This window comes from Pituophis catenifer, unplaced genomic scaffold (genome assembly GCF_029215685.1).
Source record: "Pituophis catenifer annectens isolate HBS135680 unplaced genomic scaffold, rPitCat1.0.hap2 SCAF_5, whole genome shotgun sequence".
Classification (NCBI taxonomy): domain Eukaryota; kingdom Metazoa; phylum Chordata; class Lepidosauria; order Squamata; family Colubridae; genus Pituophis; species Pituophis catenifer.
The window spans coordinates 35536874-35556651 of record NW_027256885.1 but is presented as its reverse complement, the minus strand read 5'-3'; the positions used below and the strand labels follow the sequence as shown (position 1 = coordinate 35556651).

Below are 19778 nucleotides of genomic sequence, written 5' to 3'. Positions count from 1 at the left end.
TTTTATGGTCAAAAGTCTGTTTGAGTAGATAAGTGTTTAGCAATACTTGAATAACTGTACATCTCCACCCCAGACCACCCCAACGATGCCCTTGAAGTGATGTCCCAGTGCCTGGAGGCCGTGCGGATCTGGATGGGGAGGAATAGGCTCAGGCTCAACCCATCCAAGACCGAGTGGCTGTGGTTTCCGACGTCCCGATATAGTCAGTTGGTGCCATCACTGACTATTGGGGGCGAATCATTGGCTCCCACAGAGAGGGCGTGCAACTTGGGCGTCCTCCTGGATTCACGACTGTCTTTAGAAGAGCACTTGACGGCCGTGACCGGGAGGATTTTTCATTCGCCTGATTCGCCAGTTGCGTCCCTTTCTGGATCGGGACTCGTTACGCACAGTCACTCATGCCCTTGTCACCTCCCACCTGGACTATTGCAATGCTCTCTACATGGGGCTCCCCTTGAGGAGCACCCGGAGGCTCCAACTGGCGCAGAGTGCGGCCGCGGGGGTGGTAATGAGAGTGACATGGCGCTCCCATGTAACACCTCTCCTGCACGAGCTGCACTGGCTCCTGGTGGTCTTCCGGGTGCACTTCAAGGTTTTGGTTACCACCTTTAAAGCGCTTCATGGCTTAGGACCTGGGTACTTGCGGGACCGCCTACTACCACCAATAGCCTCCCACTGGCCAGTACGCTCCCATAGAGAGGGGCTCTTCCGGGTGCCGTCGGCCAAACAATGCTGACTGGCAGCCCCCAGGGGGAGAGCCTTCTCTGTGGGGGCACCTACTATCTGGAACGAGCTCCCCCCAGAGATACGGAGGATTATTTAATTTGATTTTATTCTACTTTTAAATTTTATATGTATGTTTTTATTGTTTGGCTGTGCACCGCCCTGAGTCCTTCGGGAGTAGGGCGGTATAGAAATCAAATAAATAAATAAATAAATAAATAAATAAATAAATAAATAAATAAATAAATAAATAACTGTGTAGAACCAGAGGTTTGAAGGTTATAAACCTAGATAGTTCTGCAGCACTTGAATGAGAGGCACACAATGATTCTAAGTGCCAGTTGATGACTCCAATTGGTTTAACTGTTTCTGCATGCTGGCAGAATAGGCATGGATTCCATTAGTCAAGACTTTTGGCTGACTGGATACAGGAGAAGAGTCTTTTCTGCTGTGGCTCCTGTACTTCAGAATATCATGCCTGCTGAGGTGAATAATTAGTTTCTACCTCCTCCTTGTGAATACTTTACTCCCTTCCCCCATCTTGGTTAATTGAATTTTAACTTAATTTTAAATATGTGAATTTTTTGTTGTTTTAGGATTCTTTATCATATTTTAATCATATGAATATAAACTGCTTAGGGTCATCTTGGTAAGATGGATGGCATAGACATTTAGTAATAAATCAATCTCAGCTTTCTAACCTTATTTTCCAGCCTGATGTTTCATTTTGTGGCACACTGTTTGGCTTTTTCTTCTTTGTCCATTTTGAATCCTAGGTATTCAGTTATAACTGAAACTCTGCTGCATATTAGTTGGTTTGTTTCTTGCAGTGAGCTGGTGCTTATATTTGATTTGATATTACAAATATTGCATTTGATATTACAGTATTGGTGTCTTTTAATGCTTGTGCTAGTTGTTTCTTTGGAACAAGCATCAACACAGGGAACCTTATTCTGTGGTTTTTGTGCTCTTCTAGATGCTCAATTATTCTTTGCTTCAATTCTTCCAGTTCTTTAGTTACAGGATTTTGTTCTTTTTTCTTTTCCAAATGAAAAAAAAAAAATTCTATAGCTGTGTTAGTTTCCTGCATTACCAATTTCTCCTGGTTTGCCTCTACAGTATGAATTATCTCTGGCAAGGCTCAGATTTCTTTGCTCTTTTCAGTTCTTCCAATTCAGCTTCTGTGAATACTTTATTTCATATTATAAATTATCACTCATCTGCTAGCCTCTGTTTGTTATTTCCAATTCTAGATATTATTTTATTTTCCAGAAATGGTGCATTCATTTCAAATGTCCTGTAATCCCTGGATTTGATCTGTAATAATAGATTATTATTTCTTTAATTTAAGTCACTGTGGCAACACTGTGATGGGTAAATACTTTTTCTTCTAGAGGTTCTGTAGATGCTGGCCCTGGTTACTTAGACAACAGTCCTGTAGTCCATTTCTCACCAGATGTTCAGTAAGTCCAAAACTTTAGCATAGTCTTTGTTGACATGGGCAATGACATATGGGTTTCTGTTTTTTACATTTCACTATATTTAATGGGACAGACACTTTTTCTCTGATTCTTCTGATGAGACCTGTCCAGAAATATTGAACCTCTGGCTTTGATCTAATCTTCCTCAGAGCACAACTACATCAAGGTAGTACCTCACTGGCACTCAAGGAACTGCCTCACTGGGGATTATTATGTGTTGTTGCACAATCACCAGATGTACAGATTGGATTTGGCATTATTATCTGCATATCAAATCCTTACTAAAAACTCTTCTGGTGGAACCTCCCACCTTTGAAGTCAGGGGAGTTCTTAGGTCTCCTACAGACCTTCCACAGTTTTAGGTTTAGAGTGTTTTCTAAGCCAGAAGAACTCCACACCCCCAGGATAGGGGGAGGCTTTGGAAATTGACCCTTTGTCTCCCCTGGGCAGCTGGGCACTCTCAGATTGCTTCTTGAAGAAAAAGAGGTAATCGGGTGATTCCCTGACTGGGGCAGGGCAATCAAGCAAGTTCACTGTGGAAGAATCAGCCATTCTCAATGGACAATAAAGGGTGCCACTGCTTCTTGGGCACTAGGTTTTTAAAGCCTTTTATGAATGAGTATATGTTAAAAACACATAAGCAAATTCAAAATGTCAGAACAAAGCTTGAAGCAAAGTTTGATTTGCTAGCAAGGGAACTCTGGGAAGAATTCCAATGTCTGAAAGGAGATATGAAACAGATGAAAGCCAGAGTAGATTGTATGGAGCATAAATTGGAGAAGACAAACTCTTTATGTGAAGCTGAATTGGAAGAGATAATAATTCTTGAAGCTCAGATTAAAAATCCCAATTAAGATACCTGAACAACTTGAAACTAAAGCATTTTGGAAACTATTCCTGAAAATACTTTTGTAATTTTTGGCTTAAAGCTTTCAGATAAGTTTATATTATTAGCTGACTCTACAGACTTGTTTTTCAGAGTTTAAACAAGAACTCTCTGCACAAAGTTCTGAGACTGCTGTGAGGAGGGGGTGAACAGTTTCATTTTTAACAATACAGAGTAGATTGTATGGAGCATAAATTGGAGAAGGCAAACTCTTTATGTGAAGCTGAATTGGAAGGTCAGATTAAAGAATCTCAATTAAAATTTTGTGGAATACCTGAAGGACCAGGAGAAGATATCAGATTAAGGATGGTGAAGGCCTTGGCCCAGTTAATTAATAAAGAGGAAAAAGAAATGGAAATTGATTTGGACAAGATTTACAGAATAAACTCCAGATTTACCATCACGAGAAAGTTACCAAGGGATGTTGTAGTTCCATTTTGTAAGAAGAATATCAAGGGACCAGTTTCTGGATTGCCATTTTAAACATAGGTTGAGCATGAAAAATATAGGTATTATTGTTCTGAAGGAAATTCCAGTTTGAATTCCTTACTGACAATTGAAGCAGAGAAAAATTTAGGATAAGTTGGAATGGGTGATACTCACCTATCATGAGCAAAGATTTAGACTGAATTCTATAGAGAAAGCTAAGGAGTTTTTTATCAAACATAAATTAATTTCAGCTCAGGATGGAGAAATGGGTATTGAAAAAAAATCAGTGATTGAGCAAGGTCAAAAATGTGGCATTGAAGAAGTCGATGTGGCAGAAAGAAAAAGAAGGAAAGAAGAAGATGTGCCCAAGATAGTTGTACAGGAATCTACTATGTTGCTTAAAGATGGAGATTAAGTTTATCATATGGAATATTAGTGGAGCAATGCCCCATCTAAGCATAAACAATATTTCATTATCTGAGAAAACTTTATGTTGATATAGTCTGTTTCCAAGAAACACATATCAAGAAACAAGATAAGAAATATTTGACAAATAAACAACTAGGGGATGAATTTATATCAGCTGATGTAAAAAAGATCAATGGAGTTGTCTTATATATGAAACCCCAGTTTAAACCCAAGCTACTTATAGCAGATGAATAGGGTAGATTTGTAGTAATGGAAATTGAACTCAATGGAATAAAATCAATGGTGGTTGGTGTGTATTTTGCCAAATGATGATAGAAGCATTTTTTTTGAATATTTAATGGACCAGTTACTTCCCTTTTCATATGGATGATGGGGGATTGGAATAGAATGACTACACCAGTTTTGGATACAAATCTATCAAGGGGATTAAACCCTCACAGGGTAAATTATCAAAGACTTTCTTTGAGATGATGGACAATTTAATATTAATAGATTCAAGGAGATATAAAAATGGATAAAATATACCTTTTTTTCTGAAAGACATAAATACTTTTCAAGGATTGATATTATATGAATATCTAACAATCACAGAAATAAAATTCTGAAAGTGGACATTCTGCCTAAATCTTTTTCTGATTATAATCCTATGTTTCTGGTTTTAAGAGGAATGGAAGGACCTTGGCGGTCTTCTAGTCCAACCCCCTGCCCAGGCAGGAAACGCTATACCACTTCAGACAAACGGTTATCCAACATCTTCTTAAAAATTTCCAGTGTTGGAGCATTCACAACTTCTGCAGGCAAGTTGTTCCACTTATTAATTGTTCTAACTGTCAGGAAATTTCTCCTTAGTTCTAAGTTGCTTCTCTCCTTGATTAGTTTCTGCCCATTGCTTCTTGTTCTACCCTCAGGTGCTTTGAAGAATAGTTTGACTCCCTCTTCTTTGTGGCAACCCCTAAGATATTGGAACACTGCTATCATGTCTCCCCTGGTCCTTCTTTTCATTAAACTAGACATACCCAGTTCCTGCAACCATTCTTCATAAGTTTTAGCCTCCAGTCCCCTAATCATCTTTGTTGCTCTTCTCTGCACTCTTTCTAGAGTCTCAACATCTTTTTTACATCATGCAACCAAAACTGAATGCAATATTCCAAGGAAAGAGCTTGAGTTTTAGATGGACATTAAATGAAACTATTTTAGAAAAGGAAAGGATCGTAAAAGACTATAAAAAGAAACTGCAAGAATACTTTGAGAATCATTTAAATAAAGGAACAAGCTTAACGACAGCATGGGATGCTAGTAAAGTGGTTATGAGGGGCTATTTTATACAGCACAATTGTTTAGAGAGGAAAAAATCCCAGGAAAAGGATATTGGATGCAAGAAAGAAACTCAACTGCAAATTACACCCATGGATCTTAAAATTTTATACCATATCAAATTTTTATGGCAGCTACTGTCTATGTTAACAGTACAGGAAATATAAACAAAGTTGAACTATACAGACAAGAGACACTTCAAGTTTGCAAATAAACCAGGGAGATGGTTGGCATATAAATTAAGAAAGGAAAGGCAAATGATTGGAAAAATGTATGAAGGTGGTAATGTAATAACAGACAATGAACTTATTAAAAAGTCCTTTCATAATTTCTATTCAAATTTGTACAAAAGACAAGAGTTTGATATGTCAAAAATAGGTGAATATCTTTGAAGACAACATCTGCCTAAACTATCAGAAACTCAGAGGCAACGTATCAATGATCAGATAACTGCTTTTATTTATTTATTTATTTTATTTTATTTTTATATTTTTTATATTTTTGAGATATCAGAAGCCATTAAAAAAAATTGAAGCCACACAAAGCCCTAGGCCCAGATAGACTTACAAGCCAATATTATAAGTACTTTGATGATGAACTTCTCCAACAAATAAAGGACGCAATGAATGATATACTACAGGAGGAAAAGATATCCCAGATGTGGAAAGAAGCCAACATTGTGTTGCTACCCTAGGGAGGTCAAGATGTTACAAAGACAAAGAATTGTAGACCAATTTCATTATTCAACAAGGATTACAAACTCTTTGCTGCCATTTTGGCAGAAAGACTAAAGAAGATTTTACATGAAGACCAAGTGGGCTTTCTGCCAAAAATATAGCTAAGAGATATTATGAGTACTGTCTTAAATATTACTGTATACTTACAATATCATAATGAGAAACAAGGAGCCTTAATATTTTTAGAAGAATGGAATGGAATGGAACAGAACGGAACGGAACGGAACAGAACAGAACAGAATAAATATTACCGAATACCTACAATATCATAATTAGAAACTGGCAGTCTTAATATTTATAGAATAGAATAGAATAGAATAGAATAGAATAGAATAGAATAGAATAGAATAGAATAGAATAGAATAGAATAGAATAGAATAGAATAGAATAGAATAGAATAGAATAGATTTACAGTTGTGCTCGCTTTGGCAGCACATATACTAAAATTGGAATGATACAGAGAAGGGAAGGGGAAGTAGAGAAGAGAAGAAGGTGGGGAAAGAAAGTTGGAAGGAGAAGAGGGAGAGGCTAGGTTTGAGGAGAAAGATTGCTGTACAATAAAAAAAAGAAGATGAAGTGGAAGAAAGGCAGCTCTGAACAAACAAATATAAATATATTAGGAAAAAGAATGAATTGTTAAAGAATAAACGAGAATAAATATGTACAACTAGCAAAGTTAGAATTTAGGAATAAATGAAGCAAGTGTTTATATATGCAAGTATAGAAATACTGAGGTATATTCAAAAAAAAAAGGAAAGGGGGAAAGACGATATTGACAAAAATTGTAATTGAGTAAAATGTATTTGAATTTGACTAATTGTATAAGATAAGAAACGACCAACACTCTGTTCAAAAAGAAAAGAGAAAGATGTGGGTGAAGGTGGGAGAGGAGAAAAGAAAAAAACCAATAAAACTTGTAAAACAAACAAACAAAAAAAAGAATTACAGTAATGCCGTTACACATACATATATTTATATCTCTATTTCACTTTATGGATCTAATGATTTTATTTTTTGTCTTGTGGCTCATGCGTTCCTGCCTCTACAAGTCCTCATATGTTTTGAAGTTGTTCACATATGTGACTGTCTTACTATCATTATGAAATTAGTCACTTTTCTCTTCTAAATCCTATGGGACTCCATGAAAATTGGAGCAACTAACACAGAATTATGGTATTTATTATCCCCATCCTATTCCAACGGATGGGTGGGAGGCCCAAAGCTCTGTGAGTTGATTTGTTAGTATGTTACACTCCCTAGTTTTGTCTGAAAAACATCTCCAGGAGGCAGATCAGTCTGATCTACTTTAAAGATCTTGTAGCAGACAGAGGCATTTGTACACAGAAAGAAGAAACTCATGGAAGATGTTAGTATTGGTGGAGTTACTCTTAATAGTATTGCCTGAAGTGACGTGCAAGAATCCTAGCCTTCAATGCGACTTTCAGGAGCCTCTTCCTATTCGGCACACCTATCATCAGCCTGGAGACATTAATATTGCTGGCATTATTTCTGCATTCTTGATATTTTCTGACCCCATTGATTTCAGTCAACATCCTTCTCAGGCATTTCATGATGGACTTATGTAAGTATATCATTAATTTATTGTCAGCTCTGAACGTTGCTGGTAAATCACATGATGCTTGAAATATTTTCCTCTAATGGCAAAAAAACCAGAAAGGAACATCTAAAATAGGCTGTTTAGGTTTATTTTATGTAAAGTTATATTTTACTTCAGTTTTCAGATAAAGTTAAAATAATCAAAATTGAGATCAAATTTCCATTTATAACAAATCACATCTTAATATGTATTAATATATAGGTATGTATGTCTTTATATATGCCATTGTTACTACTATTAAAAAGTGAAAGGGACTTCCGGTTTGCTGCTTGTCGCTGCCAGACGTTCCTTTGGGATCGTCAGCTTCCACTGCCTGTCAGAGCCGCCTTCACAACGGAATGGCGGCTCGAAAAAACTCCGTTTCCATGAGGAAACGGAGATAGAGCTGGCAGGGGTGGGTAGAACTCTCTGCGGAGTCCCAAAAGTTTTTTCTTTACTTTTGGGACGGAGCGGATGAGATGCCCCGTATCCCCAGCCGCTGCTCCGGGCTTTGGGAGACCTCTGCTAATGCAGAGCCAGGCGTCAAAAGCAAGCCTGCAAATTTAACAGACTACTCAAAGAAAATGTGAGCTGGACCTGTAATACTGAACCGCAAGTATTTTACTGATTTTTTTAAAAAAATTACTTAAGAGAGAGGAGGAAAAGAAAGAGGAAAAAAAGCCTTTTAAAATGGCGCTGGCTGGAGGAGAGGCTGAAAGGGAAAGTCCTTCCGTTTTCTATTACTACAATGTAGCGGAATAAATACCACTGGCTACATTTGTAGACAAAACTTCGCTCCTGTGTCTTTTTCTCTTTTTTTCCCTTGGAGACTTGATATTGTTGTTGATTGGAAAGAAGTCTTTTTTTTTTTCTTGCTTTTTTTTTAACAAAGCCTGCCTGGGCGGAAACATGGCACTGAGACTCACAAAGTCAGATAAACAAGAAGGGGGGGGGATTCCCCCACCAACAATTTAAAGGAACAAGTCTTAACTCTTCAGTCTCAGAAACCTGATTTTAATATAATAGAATTTTTCTTAGAGGAGATTGAAAGAAGGGAGGAGATTGTGAATCAGCAACTTGAAAAATTTAAGCAGGAAATTAAAGAATTGGTGAAATCTAAGTTTGATTTTTTGGAGAAAAAATTCTCAAAAGTGGCTAATGGTTTTTCAGAATTTATGATACAGTTGGACACAAATACTAATTTACTAGAGTCTAAAATGGAAGAAATTCAAGATAAATTGGACAATAGAACTCAAAAAATTGAAAATGATTTGACAAACACTCAGGATAATAGCTTAGAAGAAAAACCTAAAATGGATGCTGATCAAAAGTCTGGTAATGCAGAAAATCTGCAACAGAAGATTGAAAAAGAGATTTTAATGGTACAATATAATTTCACAGAATATGCGATAAGATTAAGAGGTTTGCAGGAAAATAATAGAGATGATTTAAGGAAAATATCTTCTGAAATTCTAGCTGGGATTCTAAAGGTTCAACCTGAGGAAGTGTTTTGTAGGATTGACAGAGTTTATCGAATAAACTCCTGGACTGCCAAGCAAAGGCAATTGCCTAGAGATGTGGTGATTTATTTTACAGATAAAGAAATTAGGAATAATATCGTGCAAAATTCCTTCAATTCTAATTTGCAATTGTATGGAAGAAAGATTTGGATTTACAAGGAACTCCCACCTAAGATATTGATGGAAAGGAAGAAATTTGGTTTTCTGGTGAATGAGTTAAAAAAGAGAAATATCCCATTTAGGTGGGACGCCCCAGTTGGTATTATATTCAGATATCAAGGAGAAAGATATCAGCTAAATACTGTTGAAAGAGCAGAAGAATTTTATCAAAATAGGTTGAAAATGAACTTAACATCTTCAGGTATAATACAGGATAAGCAGAAGGAGCTGGAAATAAAGGTAAAATATCGAATTACAGAGACTGTACCAGATGAATTGCCTTTGGATTTATTGGACACCCCAGCTGGACTATCTACAAACTCGAGAGAAGTGGCATCTAACCTTAATGTGATGACTTATCAAGGCAAGGATAAGCATGGAAACCAATTAGGGGATATACAAGAGATAAAAAAGAAACATGAGATACAAAAACAAAATCAACAAGACCAATCTACAAAGCAGAATGAAAACCGACCAGATGATACACAATTTGTAGAAAGGAAACCAGGATGGAAACCAAACCCACAAAAAGAAAAGAAAAAAAGAAAAAGGTTGCATAAAAATAGAAATTTCTAAATCAAGCAACAGTGAAGCCAGTGACTTTAAAATATGAATGATTATGTGTAAACATAGAAGAGGCGATGTATTGGTTAATATCATCCTGAGGATTGTGGCAGATCTCTGCATGGCCGTAATCTGGGGACGTGAAAAGAGCCTTAAACTGATGGATTTGAATTATCCACTTTGGAATTTCTTTTTGTGTTGATAAACATATTATAATTATCTTGAATCACAAGGCAAGAGAATTATGCTGGGGCATGCAGAAGATCGGGTTGTTACCCACTACGATGATGGGAATTAATAATCCTGATGAAACCCACAATTATTACTATATGGAATATAATTATAATGTCACTCGGGTGGTTGTTTTTACCTTTATGCATATAAGAAGATATTTACTACTGATGGGGGCAGATATGATTGAAGATCCTGAATAAACTGTTGCACCAGCAAGCTATGTTACCCGATTATGGATGTTGGTTCTACCAATCCAGTGGAAAGACCTCAAAGAAGATATTATATGGATTATAAATTTAAAGTCATTGTCTTTTCTTTTTTTTTATTTAGATATAATGGAAAATATAGACATATATTTTTAAGTAGTGTGGGCAGTGAATCAAAGATATTAAGAAATGTTGTGTATGGTAATTTTGCATGATAGTGGGTGAATAAGCTAGTTAGTAGATTGATTAGTCTAAGAAAAGGGATTTTTAAGTGATATATTTAGGGGAGTGGAGGAAATGGATAGAGTGGAATAAATGTTAAACTAGATTTTATGGGGAAGGCCGCTTTGAAATGTTATAGTAATATATATAGAAGATTAAATGTTAAAGTAGGACTTATCGTATAGTTTTAAAGTGGAGAAGTTATTCTATAATGTTATAGTATAATGTCTTTTTTTTTCTTTCTTTTCTCTTTTCTGAAATGTATGGATAAAGGGGGATGTTATAATATTAATAATATTTTTAGTAAGTAAAGGTCAATATTTAGAGGAGGGAGTAAGTAATCTGTTACGAATTAGGTTTTTTTTTTTGTTATGAAGAAGTCACGGGGGGGATGGGTGGGGAGGGGGGGTTAGGGAGGGGGAGGGAGAGGGAAAAAAAGGGGGAAAAATTTGTATTTGAAAACTTTTTCAATAAAAAAAAAAAAAGAAAGTGAAAGCATATATTTCCCATGGTAAGTTTTCTCATTGATATTTCTGGTACCAAAATGTAGAAATTTCCTTCTGCATATAAGCTATTCTTAAACGCTGTGGTTTGGAAGTGAACCATTCTGACATACTAAAACATAGAAATAAGAATTATTAAACACATTCCACAAAATATGCTGGACTGAAGGATTGCAAGGCACATAATGTGAAACAGGCCTTTGTTAATGATTTTTTAAAAATTGTTTTACAGAATAGTTTTTCAGAATTACCAGCATATTCTGGCCTTAGCATTTACTATAAAACAGATTAATGAAAATCCTCAGATCCTACCCAACATCACGCTGGGCTTCCACATTTTTAACAGCAATTTTGGTCCAACCTGGACTTACTTTGCCTCAATGCTTCTGCCTTTCACTCACGGCAAATTCATCCCTAACTACAAGTGTGGGATTACAAATACTTTGGCTGCAGTAATTGGGGCACCTGATATTTCTCTTCACATGGCAATTATATTGTGCAACTACAAAGTTCCTCAGGTAAGATTTGCTGTAGAAATGCATTCTGCCATAACTCCAAAGACATCTATATGCTTCTCTCTGTAAAAAGGAGAGACCTTTCAGATTCCTAGATATTACTTTTGCTTGATAAAGTTGGCATAATAGTATGAGTAATCATAAATCTGAACAGATGGTGAGGCTATTTGACATAGCAAATTCCAGATACTGAACTAAGGCTCAAATTTGAAATATTCAGAATGACACTACTTCCACAAAAATATATTTACTGATACTTCAAGAGTGATATCTTCGTTGATCTTTCCTAATAAACACAGCTAGTTGCATAATGTTTCAGTATTTAAAGATACCCAAAGACTCAAGTGAATGTACACATTTTCAGAGGCTCACATAGACCTTTGCAATTCCATATGTTTATTTTTCTGTAGTTGATATATGGCTCTGCTCCAGTCATGGATAAAGACACTCAAGCAGTTTTCTTTCAACAAATGTTTCCGAATGAATCCCACCAACATAAGGGCCTCCTGCAGTTATTGCTGTATTTTAGATGGATCTGGACTGGAATTCTTATAGTAAGGGATGAGAAAGGAGAGAAATTTATCCAGGAGGTGCTCCCCATATTTTCCAAGCATGGCATCTGCATTGAATTCATAGAAGAGTTCCCAAATGCAGCCTTTTACAGTGATTTTACTGATACGGTAGATCAAGGACTACATATATACCATGTTCTCATGAACAGCATAGCCAATGTGATAATCTTATATGGTGAAAGTCAGTCCATATCAGTCCTGAGTAGTTGCCTCCAGTTCTCAGAAGTGGAGGACATACCAAAGAAGACTAAGATTTGGCTTATAACTGCTCAGTCAGATTACACTTCAGTTTCCATTCATAAATCTTGGGATATCCATTTCCTACATGGGGCTTTATCTTTTGCAGTTCACACAAAGGAGGTCCAAGATTTCCAAGAATTTATTCAAAACTTAAATCCAAACAACAACAACCAGCATGATCATTTTCGAAAAGATTTTTGGGAACAGGCATTCGATTGTTTCTTCCCAAACTCAAAAACTGAGACCTCTGAGAAGAAATGTACTGGACAGGAGAGGCTTCAGATTCTTCCCACATCTGTGTTTGAGACACTAATGAGTGGTCAGAGTTACAATATTTACAATGCAGTCTATGCTGTGGCACATGCTTTGCAATTTCTGCACATATACAAATCCAGAGAAACAGCAATCGTGAAAGGAGGGAGGAAACAGTTTCATAATCAAGGGTGGTGGCAGGTAAATTTGTGGTGCAGAAACCACCATATCTGCAATTGCAAGATGTGTCCATAAACTTTAGTGAACAATAATTTTTGAGGGATTGACACTAGGTTTAAATGTGAGATACTGTATATAGTAATAGATTAACCAACTGAAAACTTGTTATGCTTATGTTAAAATTGTAAGTGGTATTCTACAAAATTGTAACCACATCTCCTAGAATATACTTCTGTCCATGAAATTAACCGCCTCTGAAGCCCAAAATTTAGAATGGCATATAGTTACTTTCTTGTTTCATACCTATAGACAAAATATTGCCAGACTGAACACTTTAACATATGTATCCACTCCATAGTCTGTGAACTATTCAGGAAGGGGAGTTTTCATTTTCTTTCTCACACACATAATTTTTGAACCGAGTTGCCTTTTACTTGTCTGAAAAACATCCCTTCCCTTCGGAGAATTCACCTCCTTACTACATTCCATAACTCTGCCATAAGTTCAGTCTATTAATAAATAGAATGAGGTGATCTATTCCATTCATCTGATGTGCAGTAGTTACTTTTTCTTCTAGATGCTTACTTTGGAATAATTGCTTTTAATCACAGGCAGTACTTTGATTGTAGATAGTACAACCTCTTCACAGACCATTAGAAAGTCATCCGTATTTCTATACACAGAAATTAACAGCAAAATATACATAGTTTTAGAGCAAACAAATGGAGAAGAATGAGAACAGCCTTATATGCTTCCAGGAACAGGGTTCTAGGAAAAGCAGGGAAGGGAGTGAAAGTGTTTTTAACATCTCAGGTGGCTTCATAAAAGAGGACTAAGGTAGAATTATATTTTGAGCCTACTTTTTGTGAGACATATCTACTCACAAGTGATAAAAGAACCATAGATTTAAAAATGGATATTTAAGCACTATCCCTTCTTAGTGCAAGATTTCAAATTTCAGCATCTCAACAGTTTTTATTCTGCCTCTCTTTGAGCACATCAAATGAAAGAAAGGGCATTGCCTTTTGATCATCAATTCTCATTGCTTAACTTCTTCTATTTAGACTTTGTTTCATGGGTAGACTATAGTTTCTAAACATAATTTTCCAGATTAATTTTAGATTTTATATTCTAAAAGTAAATCTGTGTTCCATTATACTGTACATTTTAGAGATTGTCCTTACTTAACTATATAATTAGAGCCCGAATTTCCATCAGTAAGTGATAAAATATGCTGTCATTTGACCATGAAGCTTAGCAAAAGCAATTCCAGCAGTTCCCAGTTACCATTGTTAAGCAAGGACTACCCAGGTATTTAAGCACCTCATGGATTACAACTTCCAACTTACTTCCAGCTTCCTCATTGACTTTGCTTGAGGAAAGCCAGCAAGGAAGGTTTCAAATCACAATCCTGTAACTTTGAGATGCTGCAAATGTCAGAAATCCAATGGCCAATTCCCAGTATTGTGATCATGTGACCACAGCGGTGTTCTGACAACTGGAATTTCAAGGAAGTCATAAGTTCCATACATTCTGCAGCATTGGAATTTCAAATGATTGCCGAACAGGCAACCATTGAATGAGGACCACCTGTACTTAAATATTTCTGTGTTGTCTCGTACGTACAGACCTCAAAGACATTTTCAGCCCCAAAAGATAGACCAGACTGAGAAATCAACATCATGTAGGTCAGGAGTAATTTTTTTTGCAAGAGTTGTAGAACTGAACCTTGCAATGTGCTCAGCTCTCCATTATATCCTCTTTGTTCGATATAGTATAGCTTCTCTGAAATGTTTTCTCAATTCATATTTCTTGGTCAAGGTTCAAGCTCTTCTTATTTGACTGTTGCCTTAAATTGGATCTGAGTCTTTGTGACCTCATCAATCATCGCATCCCAGACCCCCACTGTCCTCCACTGTCTTCCAGAATTTGCCCAAATTAATATTCATTGCATTGATGACACTATATAACTATCTCATTCTCTGCTGTCCTCTTCTCCTTTTGCCTCCAATCTTTCCTATATCAGGGTTTTTTCCAATGAGTCCTCTAATCTCATTAGGTGTCCAAAGTATTTGAGCTCAGTATCTGTTCAGTATCAGTCCTCCAAAGGACACTCAGAATTTATTTACTCTCCTTGCAGACCAAGAGGCTCTGAATATTCTTTTCTAACACCACAATTCAAAGGCATAAATATTTCAGATTTAGATTTGTTTTTTATTGGCCAAGTGTGATTGGATATACAAGAAATTTGACTTGGTGCATATGCTTTCAGTGTACATAAAAGAAAAGATACATTCGTCAAGAATCATAAGGTACAACACTTAATGATAGTCATAGGGTACAAATAAGCCATCAGGAAACAATATCAATATAAATTGTAATGGTCTTTTATGGTCTAACTCTCACAGTGAAACATTATTATTGGGAAAACTATAGCTTTCACTATATAGACTTTTATCAGTAAGGTGATGTCTCTGCTTTTTAATATGCTGTGTAGGTTTGCCATAAATTTCCTTCCAAGGAGCAAGTGTCCCTTAATTTCATGGCATCCGTTGGAGCCCAAAAAAAAAACCAATTCTGTCATTGCTTCCATTTCTTCTCCTTCTATTTGCCAGAAAGTGATGGGACTGGATGCCATGATCTTAGTTTTCTAATGTTGAATTTCAAGCCTACTTTGGCACTCTTTCATTTTACTTTCATCAAGAGGTTCTTGATGAAGGTAAAAGTGCAAAGAAGAGCAACAATGATGATCAAAGGCCTTGGACAAAAACAAATGAAGAACAGTTGCAGGGTTTGGCTAGTCTAGACAAAAGAAGGTCTAGAGGGAACATGATAGCAGTATTCCAGTATTTGAGAGGCTGCCACAAAGAGGAGTAGGTCAATTTATTTTCCAAAGTACTAGAGGGCAGGACAAGAAACAATGGATGGAAACTAATCAAAGAGAAAAGCAACCTGGAATTCAGGAGAAACTTCCTAGCAGTCAGAACAATTAACTAGTGGAACAGCTTGCCATCAGACGTTGTGGCTTCTTCATCGTTGGAAGTTTTTAAGAAGAGATTGGACAGTCACTTGTCTGAAATGGTATAGGGTCTTCTTCTTCAGCAAGGGGTTGGATTGGAAGACCTCTTCTGATTGGTTGGTTGGTTTCCTGCATTTAAAGTAATATCAGCTTATTCTGTCTTGTGATTCATCCAGCCTGGAATTTCATATAATTAACTCTGCATATAATTTAAATGACTATTTCCCTATTTTGGATTAATCAGTTGTTCTATGTCTGGTTTTAACTAAAAGCTTTAGCATCATGAATGAAGCAGAAGTAGATGGTTTTCTGGAAGTACTTTGCTCAGCAAATGTTGGCAATTTAATCGCTATATCCTCTGCCTTTAAAAAAAATAATTTGTACTTCTTAGTTCTCAATTCACATATTTCTGAAGCCTAGCTTGTAGCCGAGCTTGTAGTGTGTGAAATGAACACAATTATATGGTAGTTTCAAGCATCTTATTATTTATTATATATTAATTACAAGCCATCTGGCTTAAGTAGCTTTCACCATTAAACTACAGAGCTTAATTTTATTTTATTTTATTTATTTATTTGCTGTATTTATTTTCGAATTCTATGTTCATTTTATGTCAGTAATCTGATAAGTTATATCTACCTCTTTGTTAGAATGATTGTTCTGGACTGGGACTCCTTGCGCACGGTCACTCATGCCCTCGTCACCTCCCGTCTGGACTACTGTAATGCTCTCTACATGGGGCTCCCCTTGAAGAGCACCCGGAGGCTCCAACTGGTCCAGAATGTGGCCATGCGGGTGATTGTGGGAGCAACATGGTGCTCCCATGTAACACCTCTCCTGCGTGAGCTGCACTGGCTTCCGGTGGTCTTCCGGGTGCGATTCAAGGTGTTGGTTACCATCTTCAGAGTGCTCCATGGCTTAGGACCTGGTACTTACAAGACTGCCTGCTGCTACCAATAGCCTCCCACCAGCCAGTATGCTTCCACAGAGAGGGGCTCCTCTGGGTGCCGTCGGTCAAACAATGTCGACTGGTGACCCCCAGGGGGAAAGCCTTCTCTATGGGGGCACCTGCCCTCTGGAATGAACTGCCTCCCGGGATATGGAGGATTCCCAACTTGTGCACCTTTCGCTGTGCCCTCAAAACGTTTTTATTCCAACAAGCCGGGCTGGCATAATTTTTAAACTTTTAAACTTTTTAAAATTTTAAAACAGGTGTTTTATTTGAATAGCTGGGCCAAATTATTTAATATGCTTTTAAATCATTTTTAAATTTTATATTTGTGTGCTTTTACTTTTGGCTGTACACCGCCCTGAGTCCTTCGGGAGAAGGGCGGTATATAAATTGGAATAATAAATAAATAAATAAAATAAATGTTATTTGTTTGATACTGGTCTACAACTTAAATACAAAAGTGTTTATATTATCTAAGTTTAAACAAACATTCATATGTATATTTTGAATATATGAATTATTTCTCCCTCCCCTTGTCCTGTTCTCTGTTTGTTCCTCTCTGAATATCAGTGTTTTTCAGGTTCATTCTTTTCTAAGAAGTGTCAGATTCAACAACAGTGTTGGTGAAAAGATCTCCTTTGATAAAAATGGAGAATTCATTGGTGGATTTGATATTATCAACTGGATCACATTCCCAAACCAATCCTTTCTTAGGGTCAAAGTTGGAGTGATAGATCCCACAGCAGAGAAGTTCTTCAATATTTCTGTAGATTCCATCACATGGCCAGTAGGCTTTAACCAGGTTAGCTATTTGAATCTAGATTTGTCTCCATTCATTTTAATATATTTACTGATGAAAGTCTCAGAGCATCATCTCTGACTAACCTAGGTCCTGGTGAAGAAGAAATATTAGTACATTTTTTCCAGGGGTGAAATTCACTTACCTTCGCTACCAGTTTGCAAATCTGAGGACGCACAGAGAGTCTAAAATGGGACATGATGATGTATGGGCATGTGGGAGGAGCCGCCCACTGTCAGCATTACCAGTTCACCTGAGCCAGATAAAACCAGCTGAATTTCAGCCCTGATTTTTTTTTTTTTTTACTTTTCTAGCAATTTTATTCTTTACGGGTTCCCTGTTAATTATGGACATAATTAACATGGTTTTGAAATAAGAGCTGCAACCACTAGATCTCATCAGTTTGCTGACATCAAAATTCAGAAGTTGAGAAAACCAACTTTAACTAATTAGCATAGCAATTGTCTTTGAAGAGTGATGATGGTTAACGAAGGCTATCAATACAATTATTGTAGAGATTTAATTAATTATAATTTCAGAGCAATTACATCTAAAATTATGTCATCCCGCTACTTCATTTTAAATCTGTTGATTCCACAGAAACTCTCCAAGCACTTCCTTTCCTCTCTGTATCTCAATATATTCTTCTCCTTTCATTGATAGGCATTACCTTTATCTTTGTGTAACAATCCTTGTGAGACAGGACACAGCAAGGCCAAGAAAGAAGGGGAGTCATTTTGCTGCTATGATTGCCGTCTATGTCCAGAAGGGAAAATATCAAAGGAGAAGGGTAGGAAATTTCCAAATATAATGGGACTAAGACATTGGGATACAACACTGTCTGTAATCAACTGTATCAATTCCACTGTGTTCTTTTTCAGACATAGATGACTGCTCTCCATGTCCAGAAGATCAATATCCAAATCCCGGCAAAAATATGTGCATTCCAAAACGAATCACCTTTTTGTCCTATGAAGAACCCTTGGGGATCAGTCTGACTATTCTTTCCCTTTGTTTTTCTTCAGTGACAACCTTGGTCATTACAATCTTCATGAAACATAAAGATACCCCTATCGTCAAAGCCAACAACCGAAATCTCACTTATATACTCCTAGTTTCTCTTCTCCTCTCTTTCCTTTGTGTCTTTTTATTTGTTGGGAGGCCCAATACAATTGTTTGTCTTCTTCGACAACCAGCTTTTGGCCTCATCTTTTCTGTGGCAGTTTCTTGTGTCTTAGCCAAAACCTTCGTTGTGGTTTTAGCATTCATGGCTACCAAACCTGGTTCCAGATTGAGGAAATGGGTTGGGGTAAAGATGGTCAGTTTCATTCTTCTATCCTGCTCCCTTATTAAAATATGTGTTTGTGCTGTGTGGCTGATAACATCCCCACCATACCCAGATTTTGATATTAAGTCAATGTCTGAAGAAGTCATCCTGGAGTGCAATGAAGACTCAGTCATGTTCTACTGTGTTTTGGGCTTTATGGGTTTTCTTGCTCTGCTTAGCTTCTCTGCTGCTTTTCTAGCTAGGAAGTTACCCGACAGCTTCAATGAAGCCAAATTCATCACCTTTAGCATGTTGGTCTTCTGCAGTGTTGTGTTGTGTTTTATTCCGACCTATCTAAGCACAAGGGGAAAATATATGCTGGCTGTGGAGATCTTCTCCACGATCTCCTCCAGTGCTGGCTTATTGGTGTCCATCTTTTTCCCCAAGTGTTTTATCATTGTGATGAGACCTAAACTGAACGATAAACACCAGCTCATGAAGAGAAAGTTTTAAGAAAAGTTTATGTTTGCCTGATATTCTTTAAACGTACATGTTGGAGAACTTCCCCACTTGGACAGTTAAGCTAGAGAACAATGAACAGAGACAGTGATGTTCTATATTGCCCTGTCCCCTGAGATTTGAAGAGCTTGGAAGTTTTTTTTTCTTCTGGAAAGCAATTATAACTGGGCTCTATAAAAACATAAATTACAGCACAAATTATTGTATTCACATATTTATTGACATTATTGATTTATTGACTTATTTTAGTATGTTATGGTGAGCTCTGACTAAAAGTATCAATTAAATTGTAAATTTACTGGTCATCTTAATTTATATGCAGTATAATATGTAAAAAGGAGTGCAGTCGGCAAAAAAAAATCATTCTAGTAAATTCAATTAAATTCCATCAGAAGTCTAATACATGCTAGTATCCAGGGGTGAAATCCAGCAGGTTGTGACAGGTTCTTGAGAACCGGA

The 19778-nt window shown here is 36.8% G+C and overlaps 1 protein-coding gene across 1 annotated transcript; it reads left to right on the top strand.

Annotated features, from left to right (window-relative positions):
• Positions 1 to 11384: 11384 nt before the first annotated feature.
• LOC139317658 (vomeronasal type-2 receptor 26-like) lies at positions 11385 to 19313 on the top strand. Its single transcript, XM_070944739.1, has 3 exons — positions 11385 to 11522; positions 18197 to 18323; positions 18415 to 19313. Exons 1-3 carry the CDS (start codon positions 11385 to 11387, stop codon positions 19311 to 19313), a joined length of 1164 nt encoding a protein of 387 aa, XP_070800840.1.
• The last annotated feature ends 465 nt before the right edge of the window (positions 19314 to 19778 follow it).

Excerpts from the sequence above, each read along its gene's own strand:
- LOC139317658 (XM_070944739.1), top strand. The coding sequence starts at position 11,385 with ATGCTTCTGCCTTTCACTCACGGCAAATTCATCCCTAACTACAAGTGT. Across the intron at positions 11,523-18,196 it reads GCAACTACAAAGTTCCTCAG|GCATTACCTTTATCTTTGTG; the intron begins GTAAGATTTGCT and ends TTTCATTGATAG. Across the intron at positions 18,324-18,414 it reads GAAAATATCAAAGGAGAAGG|ACATAGATGACTGCTCTCCA; the intron begins GTAGGAAATTTC and ends GTTCTTTTTCAG.